At 48.4% G+C, this 17,232-nt stretch overlaps 1 protein-coding gene across 1 annotated transcript; it reads right to left on the reverse strand.

Moving 5' to 3' along the window:
* Positions 1–555: 555 nt before the first annotated feature.
* LOC119805211 (solute carrier family 22 member 20) lies at positions 556–15,312 on the reverse strand. The gene is made up of 10 exons (XM_038317120.1): positions 14,938–15,312; positions 14,755–14,858; positions 13,952–14,106; positions 11,593–11,761; positions 10,321–10,444; positions 8,558–8,673; positions 2,503–2,717; positions 1,524–1,632; positions 1,204–1,410; positions 556–652 (listed from the first exon to the last, which is right to left on the reverse strand). Exons 1-10 carry the CDS (start codon positions 15,310–15,312, stop codon positions 556–558), a joined length of 1,671 nt encoding a protein of 556 aa, XP_038173048.1.
* Positions 15,313–17,232: the final 1,920 nt, after the last annotated feature.

Here is a 17,232-nt window from a genome sequence, read left to right on the forward strand (position 1 = left end):
AGTGCTATTGTTCTGGCTGTAAATAACGGGCGAATGTCCATGCATTCCTGACGCTTGCCTCACTGTTGGCTCATCGGCTAGTCCACCAGCTGCAGGGCCCCCTGTAGGCATGAAGACCCACCCTGTGGAGACACCGCCCATCCCTCCACCATGCTCCCAGGAAAAATGAGCTTTTCTCCCATAAAGTCAGAAGGACTGGTCATACTCTCTAAAGGAGGGAAGTGGTTCTGGAATATTGCAGGGGAGTGGAGAAAATTGGCCAGGGAAAGCACAGAGTGCTGATGTCGCTGTGACCGTGCAAAGACCCAGCATCTCTGGTGGATCTGAAAAGTGGCCCTCATTGCAGCAGGCAGCAGGCAGCAGGCTTTCCTTCAGTCCCCGCATGCTGCTTCTGAGGTCTGCTTGGGCTTGGGTGTGGCTCTGCAGGAAAGTCCATGATGTTCTCTGGCTCTGTGTGAAGTTCTGCACCAGGGTCCTCTAGGGGGACTTGGACACTCACTCTCCCTGCCAGCACAGGCTGAGCTCTAGCCAGCTCAGTGCCAGGCTTTTGGCAGCTCAAATGGTTTCTTTGAGGGGAGAAGCCCCCAGCTGCTGAAGAGAAATTTCTTCGCTCTTACGTTCTGTGTCTGTTTTGGGTCGGCCTTCTTTGACTCTGCTCAAAGGCAAATAGGAACTTCTGTTTCAGTCCTGACTTGCCCACGTGCCCACTCCTCTGCCGACTCTTCCCAACAGGTTCCATTTTTAGAAAAATCTCAGTGTTCAAATCTTTTTTTTTTTCAGTTTTTGTTTTGTCTGTCTGAAACAGGTCTCATTAGGTATCTGTGGTTGACTTGGAATTCACTATTTAGACCAGACTGGGCTTGAACTCACAGAGGTCCACCTGTCTGCCTCCTGTGTACTGGGATTAATGGTGTGTGCTACCATACCTGGTTTATGTGATGCTGGGGTTTCCTGTGTTCCAGGCAAGCAAACTACCACTGTGTTGCCTCCTGAGTCCCTCCAACCCCCCTTCCTTTGTCTCCTGGTCTAACTCTAGTCTTTCTCTTCTTCATCATCGTTGGACCTGTTCTGGTTGGGAGGAAGCCATTGTAGAGGGAGGCAGAGGTGGGATGTTGTGCACAGTTGTGGAAGATTTCTCTGACTTGCAGGGGTCTGGGGAGTAACCATCTGACCCCGCTCTCTGCCGTGCTGGAGGGCACTCACCTTCTTTCCATTGCTACGATGGTTTCCACCAGTGGCACATTTCGGGTCTCAGTCAGGAAGCAGGCAACAGCCATTCCAGCCAAGACTGAAGTTGCACCAAAGGACACAGGCGGAAGGACGGGGCTGATCTCACCAAGTGTGGTGACCAGGGGAGCTGCCAAGCCTCCAAGGCGGGCACTGACTGAGGCAAAGCCCATTCCCATCTGCCTGTGGGAAGTGCAGGTCTATCAGCAGCTGGGGCTGGGCCCCCAAAGAGTCAGACCTTGTGGGTGTCAGAGAGGAGAGTAGACCCCTGCCTGGGCACCATTCCTCAGACCCACCTGATCTCCGTGGGATAGAGCTCTCCCGTGAACAGGTACACGCAGATGAAGGAGCTGGCCAGGCAGCCTTTTCCCAGTGCTGCCTGCACTGTCCGCAGGGTCTGTAGATCTAAAGAGGCAAAGAGGAAGGTGGAGCTGTGGGGAGTGGAGGCTGGAGTAAGGGTGTAATGGAAGGTTGGGGGACCCTGGGATTGAGAAGAGGACCAATGGGTAAAGCTCAGGGCAAAGGCGGGGGTACAAGAAAAAGCCATGAGCTGATGCCTTTAATCCCAGTCCTTGGAAGGCAGGGGTGGGCAAGTCTCTGCCTGGGATTCCAAAATCCTGTTTTGCCCCATCTGACCTCTGCTTTCTTGTTTATTTGCGTCTGTCACCATGGCTGCTGTGGAGACGAGACAAGGTTTGAAGTCAGGCTTCAGTTCAGACCTTAGCTCTGATCCAGGTAGGTGACCTAGCCACAGAGACCGCCCATCTCCCAGCTTCTCTATCCTGCCAGTAAGGGACATATTAGCCCTGCTTTGCACGGTTATGTAGATGTGTTGTTGGGTGGGCATATGTCACTAGTGCAAACTGTTTGGGGCTCACGTAGCATTTCTGTTATGCCATTAGCATGTTCATCCTGATGCTTTTATGAATCGCAAACCCTGACTCAAATGTCTCACATTAGGTGCTCAAAGAAACTGTGGGACCAGCTTTAGGTTGGTGTTAGCTGGCATGCATCCTGAGATCACCTACACCCAAACCAGCTTGGCATCAATTATACCAATTCTTCTTTGGCATGGTGGCTTAAGTTTCCTTTTCGTTCCTTTTGGGACAGGGTCTCACTTTGTAGTCCAGTCTGGCCCAGAGCTGATGATCTCCCTGCCTCAGCCTTCCAAGGGCTAGAATAACAGGTGTGCTGCTGGTCAGGCTCCAGAGGGACTTCCGCTGTTCCTGGAATCCGTGTCTATGTGGTTACCACAGGGCAGACATGATGACTCACCCTCAGGCACAAACATGTTGGCGATGACCATGAGCCCGGCTAGGATGAGGAAGGAGGCCACTGTGGCCCGGCGTCCCACATAAATCATGGTGGTAGTGGCGACCAGCATGGCTGGGATGTCGATGATCCCAAACAGGGCCTGTACCAGGTAGATGCTGAGCCCAAACTTCTGCAGGTCCATGGCCAGGCCGTAGTAAGCCACGGAGTTAGAGAACCTGGGAAAGGCAGCAGAATGGCCCACTCCGCTGAGACTCAAGGCAAGAGATACAGGCTGTGTGACCTGGGGATCCTCCTCTTGGGGAGCTCAAATCCCCTGACCTCCAGCAGCATCTTCCGGTCCCCTAAGCCTCTGACTTTGGGACACTTTCCCACTATATCTTTCTCCCTACCCTTTTCTCTGAGCTCAGGCTCTGAGCTCTGGGCTAAGTTTGGTTTTCACTGTCAGTGTAACTTCAGGGCTGGCACTAAAACTGTGCTAAAGAATAAAGATAGAAGACAGACACAAGTTACATAACACAGGAGCCTAGTTCAGGCCAGCCCAGGCCGGTAGTCCCAACACTCGGAAGGCCAAGGACAGCCTGGGCTACACAGTGAGACCCTGTCTCAAAAGCTTATCTTTGTTTATTTGTGTGTGTGATTGTGTGGCATATGTGTGCATATGTATTCATATGTGTGGTATCTTCCTCAACCACTCTCCACGTTGTCTTCATTTTATTAATTAATTTTTGTTCTAGTCTGTGCATCTGTACACATGTGGAGGTCAGAGGATAGCTTTTTTTAAAATTATTTATTTATTATGTATACAATATTCTGTCTGTATGTATGTCTGCAGACCAGAAGAAGGCACCAGACCTCATTACAGATGGTTGTGAGCCACCATGTGGTTGCCAGGAATTGAACTCAGGACTTTTGGAAGGCAGGCAGTGCTCTTAACCACTGAGCCATCTCTCCAGCCCAGAGGATAGCTTTTGGGGAGTCGGTTCTCTCCTTCTGCTTTGGGTTCCTGGGATGGATGTCAGGTTGTTGCGTGAGTGCTTTGACCTGCAGAGCTATCATTTAGTATTGCCACCTTATTTTCTGAGACAGGATCTCCTAATTTGATGGAGCTCTCTCCCCTCCCCTTTCTCTCTCTGACAGGGTCTTGCAACATAGCTCAAGCTGGCCTGGAACTCACCATGTAGCCCAGGCTGGCTTAAATATCACAGCAGTCTCCCTCCCTCAACCTCCCAAGTTCTGGGATTATAGGCAAGAGCCAAGTACCTAGTTGTGTTCTGTTTCCGGATCAAACATGAAAATCTATCAAGCTAAGCCATGCACATTTTGGTATGTGCTTTCAAAGCAAGGTAAGAGTGGCATGCACCTGTAATACCAGCACCGGAGAGGCCAAGACAGCAAAATCCAGAGCTCAATGCCTACCTGGGCTACAGAGAGAGACCCCCGTCTTAAACAGCCAACCAAAACGACAAAAATGGTGACTGGAAGGGCGTAAGTCTAACGTGGTCCACCTTATTCCTGGCCAAGGTTAACGCAAACCCTCTCCTAGTCATCCAAACACCAATGTTAGTTGTTGTTTTGAAAGGATTTTGCCTGTGTGATGAAGGGACGTGAAGACAGGGTGGGTGAGGGAAGCTGATCCAATCACACGAGTCCTTTAAGCCTGGGCCTATAAGTCAACGGCAGAGAGCTAGAGATCCAGAGCCTAAGACACATTTTTCTTTCAGTTTTATGCGATCGGGTCTCATATAGCCCAAGCTGGACTTGAACTTGTTATTTTTCAGAGGCTAACCTTGAACCCCTGATTCTTCTGTTTCCACTTCCCCCCTACTGAGGCTACGGGTGTGCCTCTTCACCCAGGCAGAGAGTAATCTGATGTGAGAGTCTCCACTAAAATGGAGACTGTCACCCGGCCAGGAATGTAGGTGGTCTCTTGGAATTGAGATGGTCAGCAGAGACATCCAGCCTACAGCTGCAGAGAGCACAACCCTGCCAAATGAATTCTTCCGCAAAGACTCTGCCAAAGCACTGAGCTAGATAGACTCCTTCAACTCAGCCTTGTGAGAGCCGTGTGGGGACCCAGCGGCCTCTGGCCGGCACTTCAGCCTGCAGGGTGGATGCTTCATAGGTGTGGGAAGCCTGGTCATAGTGGCCTTTGAGAAAGCCAAAGAACCAGGAAAAAGCCACCAGGTTCATTTTCATGTTCCTGAGGGCATGTTGTTGGTACAGCTAGCAGGGACGATAAGAGGTGGCTTTGCTCTCGAAATGGTCTTCCCACAGAGACTTGGAGCGCCATCCAGGTGGGACAGGTATTGGCAATGTTCTGGAAATACCTGGTGTTTGAGAATTGGCTACCAAGAATAAAAAGTGCCAAGAGACAGACTAGTCCAGGACTGGCAGGCTTCAGGTTATTCTGGACCTGTGATGGAAGCATGTCTTGGTGCCCAGGGGCAAGAGGAAGAGTTTAGTTTTTTCTTTTTTTCTAATCTATGCCAAAATGGATCAGGGCCAGTTGGGATGTACTCGGACAGTCTCAAAAAACATTCTCATATCAACTGTCAGGTAAGGAGCGGTCCTTGGCTCAGTGCTTGCCATTAAATGCGCGACTGATTACCCAATCAAGTTTGTTTCACCCCACTAAGTTTAGATGCGTGCTGGGGAACTGTAGGAGTGGCCACAAACGGGGCCACAGTCAGGATGGCTGCAGTCACGTCAAGCTGGATCCCAGCACAGCAGGAACGGACTAGATAGATGTTTTCCTTTCTGTCTGACATCCCTGTACCTGACAAAGCTCTCACATCCCTTCCTTTGTTCAAGCATTATTCTCTGGCTTATAAAATATTTACTACAAATCTACCACATTTTCCATGGCTTTGCTTAACAATAAAAGGTATTTCAGATATGATTTTTTAAATGTTATTTAAAGTAAAAACAAGTAGCAGAACAGAGTGTTAATCTATTTTTGTAGAAACATAAGTGTATATGCATACATGTATACATGGTGTCCGCGGGGTCAATCTCCAGGAAAGGGCAAGAATGAGGGGATAGTCACTATTTATTTTAAGATGGGGTTTTACTGTGTAGCCCTGAGTTGCCTGGTACTCTTTGTGTAGACCAGGCTAGCCTTGAAATCTCAGAGATCCGCTTACGTCTGATTGCAGTACTGGGTTCAAAGGCATGCACCACCAAAACCAGCAGAGAACATTCACGTTTCTCCCAGGTATCCCTTCTAAGTCATTTACTCTTCTAATCTTTCCAGCAGCACCATGAGATGGGCATTATAAAGCCACATGACTGATGGGGAAACTGAGGAACCCAGAGGTTAACATGGTCAGGATCAAACAGTATAAATAATGGTGCTGAGATCAAAATTCAAGCCATTAACTCCTCAGGGTCTTGTCTGTCTTTCTTTCTTTCTTTCTTTCTTTCTTTCTTTCTTTCTTTCTTTCTTTCTTTCTTTCCTTCCTTCCTTCCTTCCTTCTTTCTTTTCTTTTCTTTTCTTTTCTTTTCTTTTCTTTTCTTTTCTTTTCTTTTCTTTGCACATTGAGTATGCATTGCTTTTGTAATTTGTAAATTAGCCAGGACAAGAAATAACAGGGATTGGCGACATTTATGCAAGCTGACCAGTTCTCAGCTCCCTTTTCATCCTCCCAGTCCTCCTGGGACCCTAGGAGTCCTGCCCCCGCCCCAGCTGAGCCTAGGGGGCCTCTCTCCACACTCCAGAAATGGTGTAATTGGACCCAGATGCAGCCTGGTGGGGCTCCAGGGCTTCAGGGGAGCCCTGAAATGGCCAAGATTTTCTGTATAAACTGAAATTGCCCTAGCTGGGAGGCTTCAAGGGGTTTAGGATGGTTGGAGAATCTTGCAGCAAGACCTGAGGCCCCACCTCTGCCTGAGCTGTGGATTGCTGCCTCTTAACAAGAATGGGCCGTTGCTAATTCTCTCTAGAAGGATCCAAAAGAGGGTTTTCAACCTCTGAGTTTGGAGTTGGTAGTTTGTGTCTTTCTGGCAGGAAGAGGAAGGTGAGGAAATGTCTGAACACCAGAGGGGCAGGCTCAGCTGGGGATGTGGGGGATGTCACAACACACCTCAGTGAGGTCTTGGGGTCACCAAGTCTCCCTCGCGGCCCAGAGTCAGATCATCAAGTTCTCTCCACCTCCAGAGTGGGAGACACCTCTGTATTCCCAGAGCCCAAGCGACACATCCCAAATCAGGTAACAGAATGTCAGGGATCAGGGGTCAAAAACACTGAAAGTTCTTGGCATATCTCAACTTTGAGACTCACAAGGACCAAACTGCAATCGGAGCTAAATCATTGTCTATCTCCCTGCCTCATAAATGTCAGCTTCAAATATTTAATGTTGGGCTGGAGAGATGGCTCAGAGGTTAAGAGCATTGCCTGCTCTTCCAAAGGTCCTGAGTTCAATTCCCGGCAACCACATGGTGGCTCACAACCATCTGTAATGAGGTCTGGTGCCCTTTTCTGGCCTGCAGACATACACACAGACAGAATATTGTATACATAATAAATAAATAAATATTTAAAAAAAAATAGCCGGGCGGCGGTGGCGCACGCCTTTAATCCCAGCACTCGGGAGGCAGAGGCAGGTGGATCTCTGTGAGTTCGAGGCCAGCCTGGTCTACAAGAGCTAGTTCCAGGACAGGCTCCAAAGCTACAGAGAAACCCTGTCTCGAAAAACCCAAAAAAAAAAAAAATATTTAACGTCCAGGGAATGTGGAGGAGAGGGGCAAAGATACTCATTTTTTTCAGCTTGCCCCTACCAGTTTGTGTAATAATAAATGAGACTGCCTGCTTTGTTGTTTGGTTTCATTTGGGGATTGACCCTAGCAGCTTATACATGCTGGGCAAGTACTCAGGACTGGGCTACATTCTGAGATCCCCTTTCAAAAATTTATTTGTTAAATTATAAAAAATATTAATTATAAATTTATATGTTAAATTGTTTATTTTTATTTGCTATTTTATTAATTTTTAAAGTTTTGCTTACTTTTAGTTGTGCATGTATGTGTGAGTTTATGTGTACACGTGTGCAGGTAAGATCCTGCTCAAATGTGACACCCTAGACCAATATAATGTCTCATCTGTGCTGCCAGTCAGTGCTGCCACAGAGTACTAGGTGCTAGGTGTAACCTTTTTTTTTTTTTCCTCAGAGACAGGGTTTCTCTGTGTAACCCTGGCTGTCCTGGAGCTCACTATGTAGACCAGGCTGACCTTGAACTCACAGAGAGAGGGAGAGAGAGATCCATCTGCCTCTGCCTCCTGAGTATTGGGATCAAAGGCATGTGCCATCAGCACCCAGGTGTAACCTTAATTTAAAACAATATTTTCATGTATGAATGTTCTGCCGGCATGTACACATGTGCTCCACATCTGTCTGGTTGGCAGATGTTGGCGGACTTTCCTTTCCCACCCGCTAGTTCCCAAATAACTCACATGGAGATTCCACAGGGGCAGATCCTCTGGAATTGCATTTACAGATGGTTTTGAGCCACCATGTAGGTGTTGGCAATTGAACCAGGGTCCTCTGCAAGAGCAGCAAGTACTCTAAACTGCTGGGCCATCTCTTGAGCCCCTGGGGATGACCTGTGTGTGTGTGTGTGTGTGTGTGTGTGTGTGTGTGTGTGCCAATGTGCTAACCTATGTGTACACATATAAAGGCCAGAGGTCACTGGGTGTTTTCCTCTATCTTCTGATGCCTTATTCCCTTAGACCGGAACCTGAAGCTCACTTTAGCTCAGCTCAGTGAGGCTGACCGCTCAGCAAGTTCTCAGGATCTGCTTATATTCAATGTTACAGGCACACCGGCCATGCTCAGCTTTTCACATGGGTACTGGGGATCTGAACTCAGGTCCTCGCACTTGTAGAGCAAGTGTTCTTTGTCACTGAGCCACCCCAGCCCTGAGGACCTGGTGCTGAAAGGGTGTGACTTAAGATTAAATTCACACACTCACCTGCTCATTGTACCAGGATTGTTTGCCAATGAGAGCAGAAAGTGTGCTCCCATCTTAGGATAGTCTTGGGTATGAGCCCATAACCTACCAGATAACCATGAGGCAGCATGTGACCTTCCTGATGGCCGGGGTTCGGAAGAGGTCCAAAACGGAGTTGGAAGTACGGACACTTGAGAACTCACTCTGGATGTAGGAGCTCACCACCTGAATGAGGAATGTCTGATCAGGGTGGGGCATTGAGGGCTATGGCACCCCAATTTTCCTGCTGGGACACCTTATCAGTAGAAAAGAGAACTTCAGTTGTGTTTCTTGGGATGATACCTGGCTTATCCTCATCTCCGCTGAGGAACTGATGGCCCTTAGAGACTGTTTGCAGTTTTGAGATGGGGGCTGCAACATGTACCCCAACAATCCTGAGGTTCTGAGGCATTAGAGATACACTCAATTCCTGTAACTTCACGATAGTATCAGGTAGTGGTTAAAAGCAGCTGACTGGAATTAGCTGTTTAAGCACCATTAGCACGTGCAAGGCCTAGCTTCCGTCTCCAGGACAACTATACCGTGCACTCAGAGGCAAATTACAGGGTCTATCCAAACCTCAGTGTCTATTTCTTTCTCTTTTTTTGAAGTCTTTTTTTTTGTTGTTGTTGTTGTTTTTTTGAGACAGGGTTTCTCTGCAGCTTTAGAGCCTGTCCTGGAGCTAGCTCTTGCAGACCTGGCTGGACTCGAACTCACAGAGATCCGCCTGCCTCTGCCTCCTGAATGCTGGGATTAAAGGCGTGCGCCACCACCGCCCAGCTCTTTTTGCAGTCTTTTTGTTCCATTTATTTATTCTGCATGAGCACACAGGTGCTACAGCATGTGTGGAGGTCAGAGGACAGCTGTGAGAGCCAGGTCTCTCCTTCCTTCGTGTGGGTTCTGAGGGTTCAGCTCAGGTCACCAGCGAATACTTAATTCACTGGGCTGTCTCACTGACCCCAACTGGATTTTATTTTTCTTCTTCCTCCCCCTCCTCATGTGTGTGGTGTAGGAGTGTGTTCATGTGTTTGTGCACTCACATGTGGGAGGCGTGTGAGGACAAATGTTGACAATCACTCTGGTGTGTGCTTTGTGTGCACAGTACATTTCTTTCTTTCCCTTTTTCCCCTGAGGCAGAGTTTCACTGTGTATCCCTGGCTGTCCTGGAACTCACTTTGTAGATCAGGGTGGCTTTGAACTCAGGGATCTGCCTGCGTCTACCTCCCAAGTGCTGGGACTAAAGGTGAGTGCCACCATAACCGGCTATGTGTGTATTTCTTTTTTTTTTCTTTTTAAAAATATTTATTTATTATTATGTATACAATATTCTGTCTGTGTATATGCCTGAAGGCCAGAAGAGGGTACCAGACCTCATTACAGATGGTTGTGAGCCACCATGTGGTTGCCGGGAATTGAACTCAGGACCTTTGGAAGAACAGGCAATGCTCTTAACCACTGAGCCATCTCTCCAGCCCCCCTTAAAAATTTTTTAAGTTTAAGGTCTTGTCACTGAACCTAGGCCAGCTGGCACGCAAGTCCCTGCTCCCCCCCTCTCCCCTTCAGCTCTGGGTATACCACCACACCTGACTTCTTTTCCCTGAGCATGCTAGGGATTCAGCTGGGGTTCTCATGCTTGTACAGCAAATACTTTATCCACTAAGGCACTCCCCAGCCCCCATACTCAACACTTCATACTCCGCCTGCCCTGAGCATCACCAGCCTCTGCGCTGGGACGGCAGGCAGGTAAGTCCGGGGCAACTGACAAGTCCCAGTGTAACCAGAAGCTACTACCACGAAAACCTACCCCAGCCTTCCACCCACACAGCTGCTTACCTCTGTAGTCAGCCTTTCCCCTTCCTCCTTCCTGCCATTTATCATGGCCACCTTCTGAAGGTTCTGCACAGCTTGTTGGGACTTGCCGTGAAGGAGGAGCCATCGGGATGACTCTGGAAGCCACCTGGAACACAGAAGGATCATTCCCACCTGCAGTCCCAACATACCTTCATTGTCTTCTACCAGACCCTAAAGGCAGGTGGCATGGTCCCCTGCTTCACACCCAGGGTGTGCCACCAATATCCCTTTGTTGTTTTGTTTTGGAGACAGGTTCTCCCTAGATAGCCCAGGCTGGTCCTTCAGGCTCTGCTTCCAAAGTGTTGAGAACTAGGTGTGCAACCACTACACCTAACACAATACTCTCTCCTTAATTTTTTTTAAATTCCACTATGTAGGTGGGTCCCAGAAATTGAATTCTGGTTGTTAAACTTGAAGGCAAGTACCTTTACCTGCTAAGCTATCTTGCCCACCTATTTTCCTTTTATTTAAAAAAAGGAGTTTAGCCGGGCGGTGGTGGCGCACGCCTTTAATCCCAGCACTCGGGAGGCAGAGGCAGGCGGATCTCTGTGAGTTTGAGGCCAGCCTGGTCTACAAGAGCTAGGTCCAGGACAGGCTCTTAAAAAAGCTGCAGAGAAGCCCTGTCTCAAAAAAAAAAAAAAAAAAAAAAAAAAAAAAAGGAGTTTATCATACAGAGAATCACTGAAGAGTCTATCAAAACTAAGATATACTTGGTATTGAATATCGGTTACTGTGTGACTTTGAAAAAAACCATGGTCCCTCTCTGAGCTGTACCTCAGTTTTCTTCTTACCAAATGCCATAGGGTTGTCATAAAATATAGTGGAACTGATACAGGCAAGATCATTTTCTGTGTTCTAGAGCTCTATGCCAAGGAAAGAGGTTTTCCAAAGATTCCCTAAAGCTATTCATGAGTACCAGGACCCCTGTGACCTTCATGACACTCTCTGTTCTCTGTGTCCAGTACATCACAGACACTATATACTCTGTCCTATCAAAAAGCCATGTCAGAGCCCGGTGGTGGTGGCTCATACTTTTAATCCCAGTACTCAGGAGGCAGAGGCAGGCGGATTTTTGTGAGTTTGAGGCCAGCCTTATCTATAGAGCGAGTTCCAGGACAGGTTCCAAAGCTACACAGAAAAACTGTCTCGAAAAAACAAAAAAACAAAAAAAACCAAAACAAACAAAAAAAGCCATGTTGGGGCTCAACCACACGGATGCACATACCCACCCATCCCCTCCTCTGCTGTACATACCAAGAATAGAGGAAAAAGACCAGGAAAGGAGCAGAAACAGCAAACTGTAGCCACCGCCAGGGACGGATCAGGTAGGCCACGCCAGCCAGGATAAGCTGGCCCAAGGTGAAGGAAAAGCCCAGCAAGATGCCTGCCACTGTCCGGCCCCTGGTTGGCATCCACTCTACAACTGTGGGAGAAAGACAGCCAACTTATGTGACTCATCCACCACACAGCTGTTCAGTTCACCTGTCCCTTCCTCAAGACTGTAGCAACTTAAACCCTACACCAAGATTTACCTAGACAGTACTCTAAGAGTGGCCTGTGGCGGGTTATTACAGGAAATTAGACTCCACAACGTCTTCATTGTAAGGTTGGGTGTCCTGAGACGGAGTGTGGGGCCTCTGTTGGCATGTCCCCTTCTCATGTGTGTGTGTGTGTGTGTGTGTGTGTGTGTTCAAGTGCACGTGCACATGAGTATGCAAACATTTGTGTGGTATAGAGGCCATCCTAGTATGAGATGGACTGAAGGACCCCAGGTACCTGCTCTAAGCCATGACTGTACACTGCCCTTCTATTTTTTTTTTAATTTTTTTAATTTATTTTATTTTATTTTTTTTTTTTGGTTTTTCGAGACAGAGTTTCTCTGTGGCTTTGGAGCCTGTCCTGGAACTAACTCTTGTAGACCAGGCTGGCCTCGAACTCACAGAGATCCGTCTGCCTCTGCCTCCCGAGTGCTGGGATTAAAGGCGTGCGCCACCACTGCCCGGCTACACTGCCCTTCTAGAAGGAGGTGGGTGGGACAGGATTACTGAGGTCCCAATGTATGCTTAGCATCTTCCAATACCCAAATGCTGGTTCAGAAAGAAGCAGAAAAGGGATACTGATCTGCACACCTGATTCTCTAAGCCCAAGACCTCCCTCCCTCCCTGAAATCAAAGGCCCATCTGTCTATGGATAGCTAAGGTGGTGGCCCTTTCTGAGCCTGATGACGCCTTCAGAAGCAAACCAAGTGGTTCAGGAGACACACACTGGTGGCAGCCCTGTGTCCAGGGTGGGCTCCCATGATTCTTTCCACCAGGACAACCTACAGGCTCCAGTTTATCACTTATCACTGAAGATCACTCCTATTTGTTTAGCACCCAGGAGATAAAATTTCTACCATGGAGCTAAGTAAGAAATGACCAGCCAGCCGGGCGGTGGTGGCGCACGCCTTTAATCCCAGCACTCGGGAGGCAGAGGCAGGCGGATCTCTGAGTTCGAGGCCAGCCTGGTCTACAAGAGCTAGCTCCAGGACAGGCTCTAGAAACTACAGGGAAACCCTGTCTCGAAAAACCAAAAAAAAAAAAAAAAAAAAAATGACCAGCCTTTGCAGACTAGCGAGCCCACCTTCCCTAAAGCCATACAGTCTCAGGGCTCTCTGTAGTCCTTGGGACCATCTCTTTCCTTCCTTCCTTCCTTCCTTCCTTCCTTCCTTCCTTCCTTCCTTCCTTCCTCCCTCCCTCCCTCCCTTCCTTCCTTCATTTTCTGTTTTTTTGAGACAGGGTTTCTCTGTGTAGCCTTGACTATCCTGGGACTCTCTGTAGACCAAGCTATCTTTGAACTCAGAGATCTGCTTGTCTCTGCCTCCTGAGTGCTGGGATCAAAGGCATATGTCACCACTGCCTGACTATTTCTTTATTATGGACAGGGTCTCACCTTCTGTACTTTTTGATTAGCCTGGAACTCACTTTGTAGACCATGCTAGCCTCAAATATGTGATTCTCCTGCCTCTACCTCCTGAGAGCTGGGTTTATATTCATGCACCATGGCACCCTGCCCTAAAGTTGGAGTTTGGGTTTTCAGAATAGTATCATTTGATTGTATGAGCCCCCCACCTCCACCCCTACTTATTTACGGACTCAAACTTGCTGTGTAACTGAGGATGACCTTGAACTCCTGATCCTCCCGCTTCCATTTCCCAAGTGCTGGGATTACACGTGTGAGCCACCATACCTGGCTCCCTTAGAGATCATCCTATCTCACGGCCCTGTGTCCCAGTCACCTATGTGACCCCTCCTAAGCCTGGAACATTGTAGACAATTAGTGGCTATTGTTGAGTAACACTCAGATGAAATCAACCTGACCCTTGCAGTTCATGGATTAGTAAACTGAAACTCAGAACCAAGATAGGCCACCAGGGTCCATTGCCACTACTACCATGGACACAATCTGCCAACCCAGGTCTTCCAAATCCAGACCCCTGGGTGGAGGTTTTGAGTTGAGGTTTCTGGATGAGAATTACCCCCACCCCCAAAATTAACAAAGATGTCCTATGATGGCTGCAATTCCCCCTTCTCCTGACCCTAGCCCCTCTGGGTCCCACCTGAACTGGACTCACCTAGGGAGAGAGAGTTGAGGATGATTCCAGAGAAGGTCATGCCCATTAAGAACCGGAAGACACAGTAGGCACTGAAGGAGCCAACATAAGCTGTGGCAGCCCCCGAAACTGCCAGCTGCAGGTACGACCAGACCAGCGGGGCCTTGCGACCCAACCTGAGCCAAAGAGTGAGGGGTTAGGGAATCCCAAACTGGCCAGATGACCCCAAGGGAGCAAAACCTGTGCCTGACCCCTCTGCCTTGGTGGAGACACCAAAGCAATCAAGGGGAAGATGAGATGTCCCAGTGCTGGGACCAAGGCTGGTCACGAATAGAGGGACATGTGGAAGAAAACCAGAGACTGAGAGATTTAGTCCAGGTTGGGGAAAGGTAGAGATTTTGAAAAGACCCCGAGGCCTATCCCTGTAATCCCAACATTGGGAAGAGAAGGCAGAAAGATCAGAAATTCAAAAAATTAAAATAAAAATCTCACTGGGCGGTGGTGGTGCATGCCTTTAATCCCTGCACTTGGTAGGCAGAGGCAGGAGGATGTCTGTGAGTTCAAGGCCAGCCTGGTCTACAGAGTGAGTTCCCAGGCTACACAGAGACACCCTGTCTTGAAAAACCAAAAAAAAGAAAGAAAGAAAGAAAGAAAGGGAAGAAGGAAGGAAGAAATGCTCACAGATACATACACAAACTTATTACGTTTACATAGACACACATATACACAAAAAGAAAAGGGAAGAAAGGAAGACGAGAAAGAAAAGGAACGTAGATGAACATGAGGGCTTTCCTAGGTGACTAGGACCTCTCCCAAACACTCACCTGTCTGCAAGGCCACCAAACAAGGCAGCTCCTACCAGCACCCCAGACATGTAGATGGACTGAGCCAGGTCACGGAGGGTACGGGATTCACATACCAGGTCCCACTATTAGGGAGAGAATAATGCTAATCTGTGTCCTTAGGCAGCAGCCTCCCTGCCCCCAAGCCACCCACCCACCTCTGACCTCCATCACGATGGTAGATGGGAAGATGCTTCGGTCATAGACCCAACCATCCTTGCAGTCCTCTGTGGCCAGTCCGTGGGAGGAGGTGTTGGACTTCAGGAGGGCCCACTGAGGCTCTGTGTAGCGCCGGCATGGCTCAGGGACCCCAGGCTGGTTCAGGGGTATGGTGGCCCTCAGCCAGGCCTCTGAGTCATTGGTGGTAGCTTCTGTGTCGTTGGCAAGATGCTGGCAGTGGTGAGGGGGTGCAGCCGCTGTGAAGTTCTGCAGGAAGGTGTGGCAGGCCAGCAGCCCGCAGGGAAGCAGCAGCAAAGCTGTATAGACAAACTGGAAGCGACCTACGCCCCCCAGAGCATCCAGCAGGTCTGTGAAGGCCATGGCAAGGGCTCTACCCAAGGTCCTGTGTGCCCAGGCTTTATGTAAAAAGGCAGGGGAGGGGACTGGGAGGTGGAGGATCAGGCCAGGGGTTAGGACCACACAGGACCTCAACCCTGCAGCTCAGAGGGATCCAATTACACCTTGCAGGAGGTCTATGTCCCCACATCTGCAGGGGGCCCCTCCTCCAGGCCCTTTCTCCAGTCTTCTCCCTCTATTACCATGGGCTGGGCACTAGGGCGATGGCCAAGTCAGAGTAAGTAAGCTCACTTACCTTACACGCATAAAGCCCTGCATTTAAACCCACTTAAGAAAGATGGCCCTGGTACCACACACTTGTTTGTTGTTTGAGACAGTTTCTCTGTGTAGCCCTAGCTGTCCTGAAATTCTTACAGACCAGGCTGGCCTGGAACTCAGAGATCCACCTGCCTCTGTCTCCCATGTGCTGGGATTAAAGGGTGTGTACCTGGCTCTTGAATTTCTTTTTTTTTCTTTTTTCTTTTAATTGATTTTTCTCTGATCCCCTCCCTGTCTCTCCCCTCCCCCAAGGTCCCCATACTCCCAATTTACTCAGGAGACCTTGTCTTTTTCTACTTCCCATGTAGATTATATCTATGTAAGTCTCTCTTAGTGTCCTTATTATTGTCTAAATTCTCTGGGATTGTAGTTTGTAGGCTGGTTTTCTTTGCTTTATGTTTAAAAACCACCTATGAGTGAGTACATGTGATAATTGTCTTTCTGTGTCTGGGTTACCTCACTCAAAATAATGTTTTCTAGCTCCATCCATTTTCCTGCAAAATTTAAGATGTTGTTATTTTTTCTGCTGTGTAGTACTCCATTGTATAAATGTACCATGTTTTCCTATCCATTTTTCAGTCGAGGGACATTTAGGTTGTTTCCAGGTTCTGACTATGACAAACAAAGCTACTATGAACATAGTTGAGCACATGTCCTTGTGGTATGATTGAGCATCCTTTGGATATATACCCAAAAGTGGTATTACTGGGTCTTGAGGAAGGTTGTTTCCTAATTTTCTGAGAAATCGCCACACTGACATCCAAAGATTGCCGAATTTATTTTTTTTAAGTAAAAAAATAATCCAAATACAACACAACAAAATAAAACCAAACAAATCCAAATAGGGCAACCAAGTAGCAGCGTCATGGTACAGCCTTTGCTTGGGGTCTCGGGATGCCCTCAGATGCCCACTCACTGGGGATGCCCTCAGATGCCCACTCACTGGGGATGCCCTCAGATGCTCACTCACTGGCCAATCACCACAACAAATTAAAGTTACTCTAGAGAAGGCCAAAGGGCTGAGTCCAGGACATCATCCACCCCCTCCTCCCTCCAAAACCTTCCTCCCAAAGCAGTCCCCTGCTGGAGAGGAGGCTAATACAGACCAGGCCTGCGGGCTCCCCATGAGTAGGTAACTGGCAAACTGCAAGCTCGGGACGTTGTCCTGATTATCAAAAGTATCTCTGGGACTGGAGAGATGGCTCAGAGGTTAAGAGCACTGCTTGCTCATCCAGAGGTCCTGAGTTCAATTCACCAGCACCCACTTCATCAACCACATGATGGCTCACAACCATCTATAATGAGATCTGGTGCCCTCTTCTGGCATGCATGCATGTAGGCAGAACACTGTATACATAATAAATAAATAAATCTTAAGAAAAAGTCTCAGTTCTATTTCTATATGGCAGTCTTCATTTCCTGGTCCCTCACAGTTTTTTTGTTTTGTTTTGTTTTTTGAGACAGGGTTTCTCTGCATAACAGTCCTTGCTGCCCTGGAACTCACTCTGTAGACCGAGATGGCCTCAAACTCACTAAGATCCTCCTGCCTCTGCCTCCCGAGTGCTGGGATTAAAAGCGTGAGCCACCACCACCCAGATGGTCCCTCCTTCCTTGCTTCCTTATTTC

This window comes from Arvicola amphibius, chromosome 1 (genome assembly GCF_903992535.2).
Source record: "Arvicola amphibius chromosome 1, mArvAmp1.2, whole genome shotgun sequence".
Classification (NCBI taxonomy): domain Eukaryota; kingdom Metazoa; phylum Chordata; class Mammalia; order Rodentia; family Cricetidae; genus Arvicola; species Arvicola amphibius.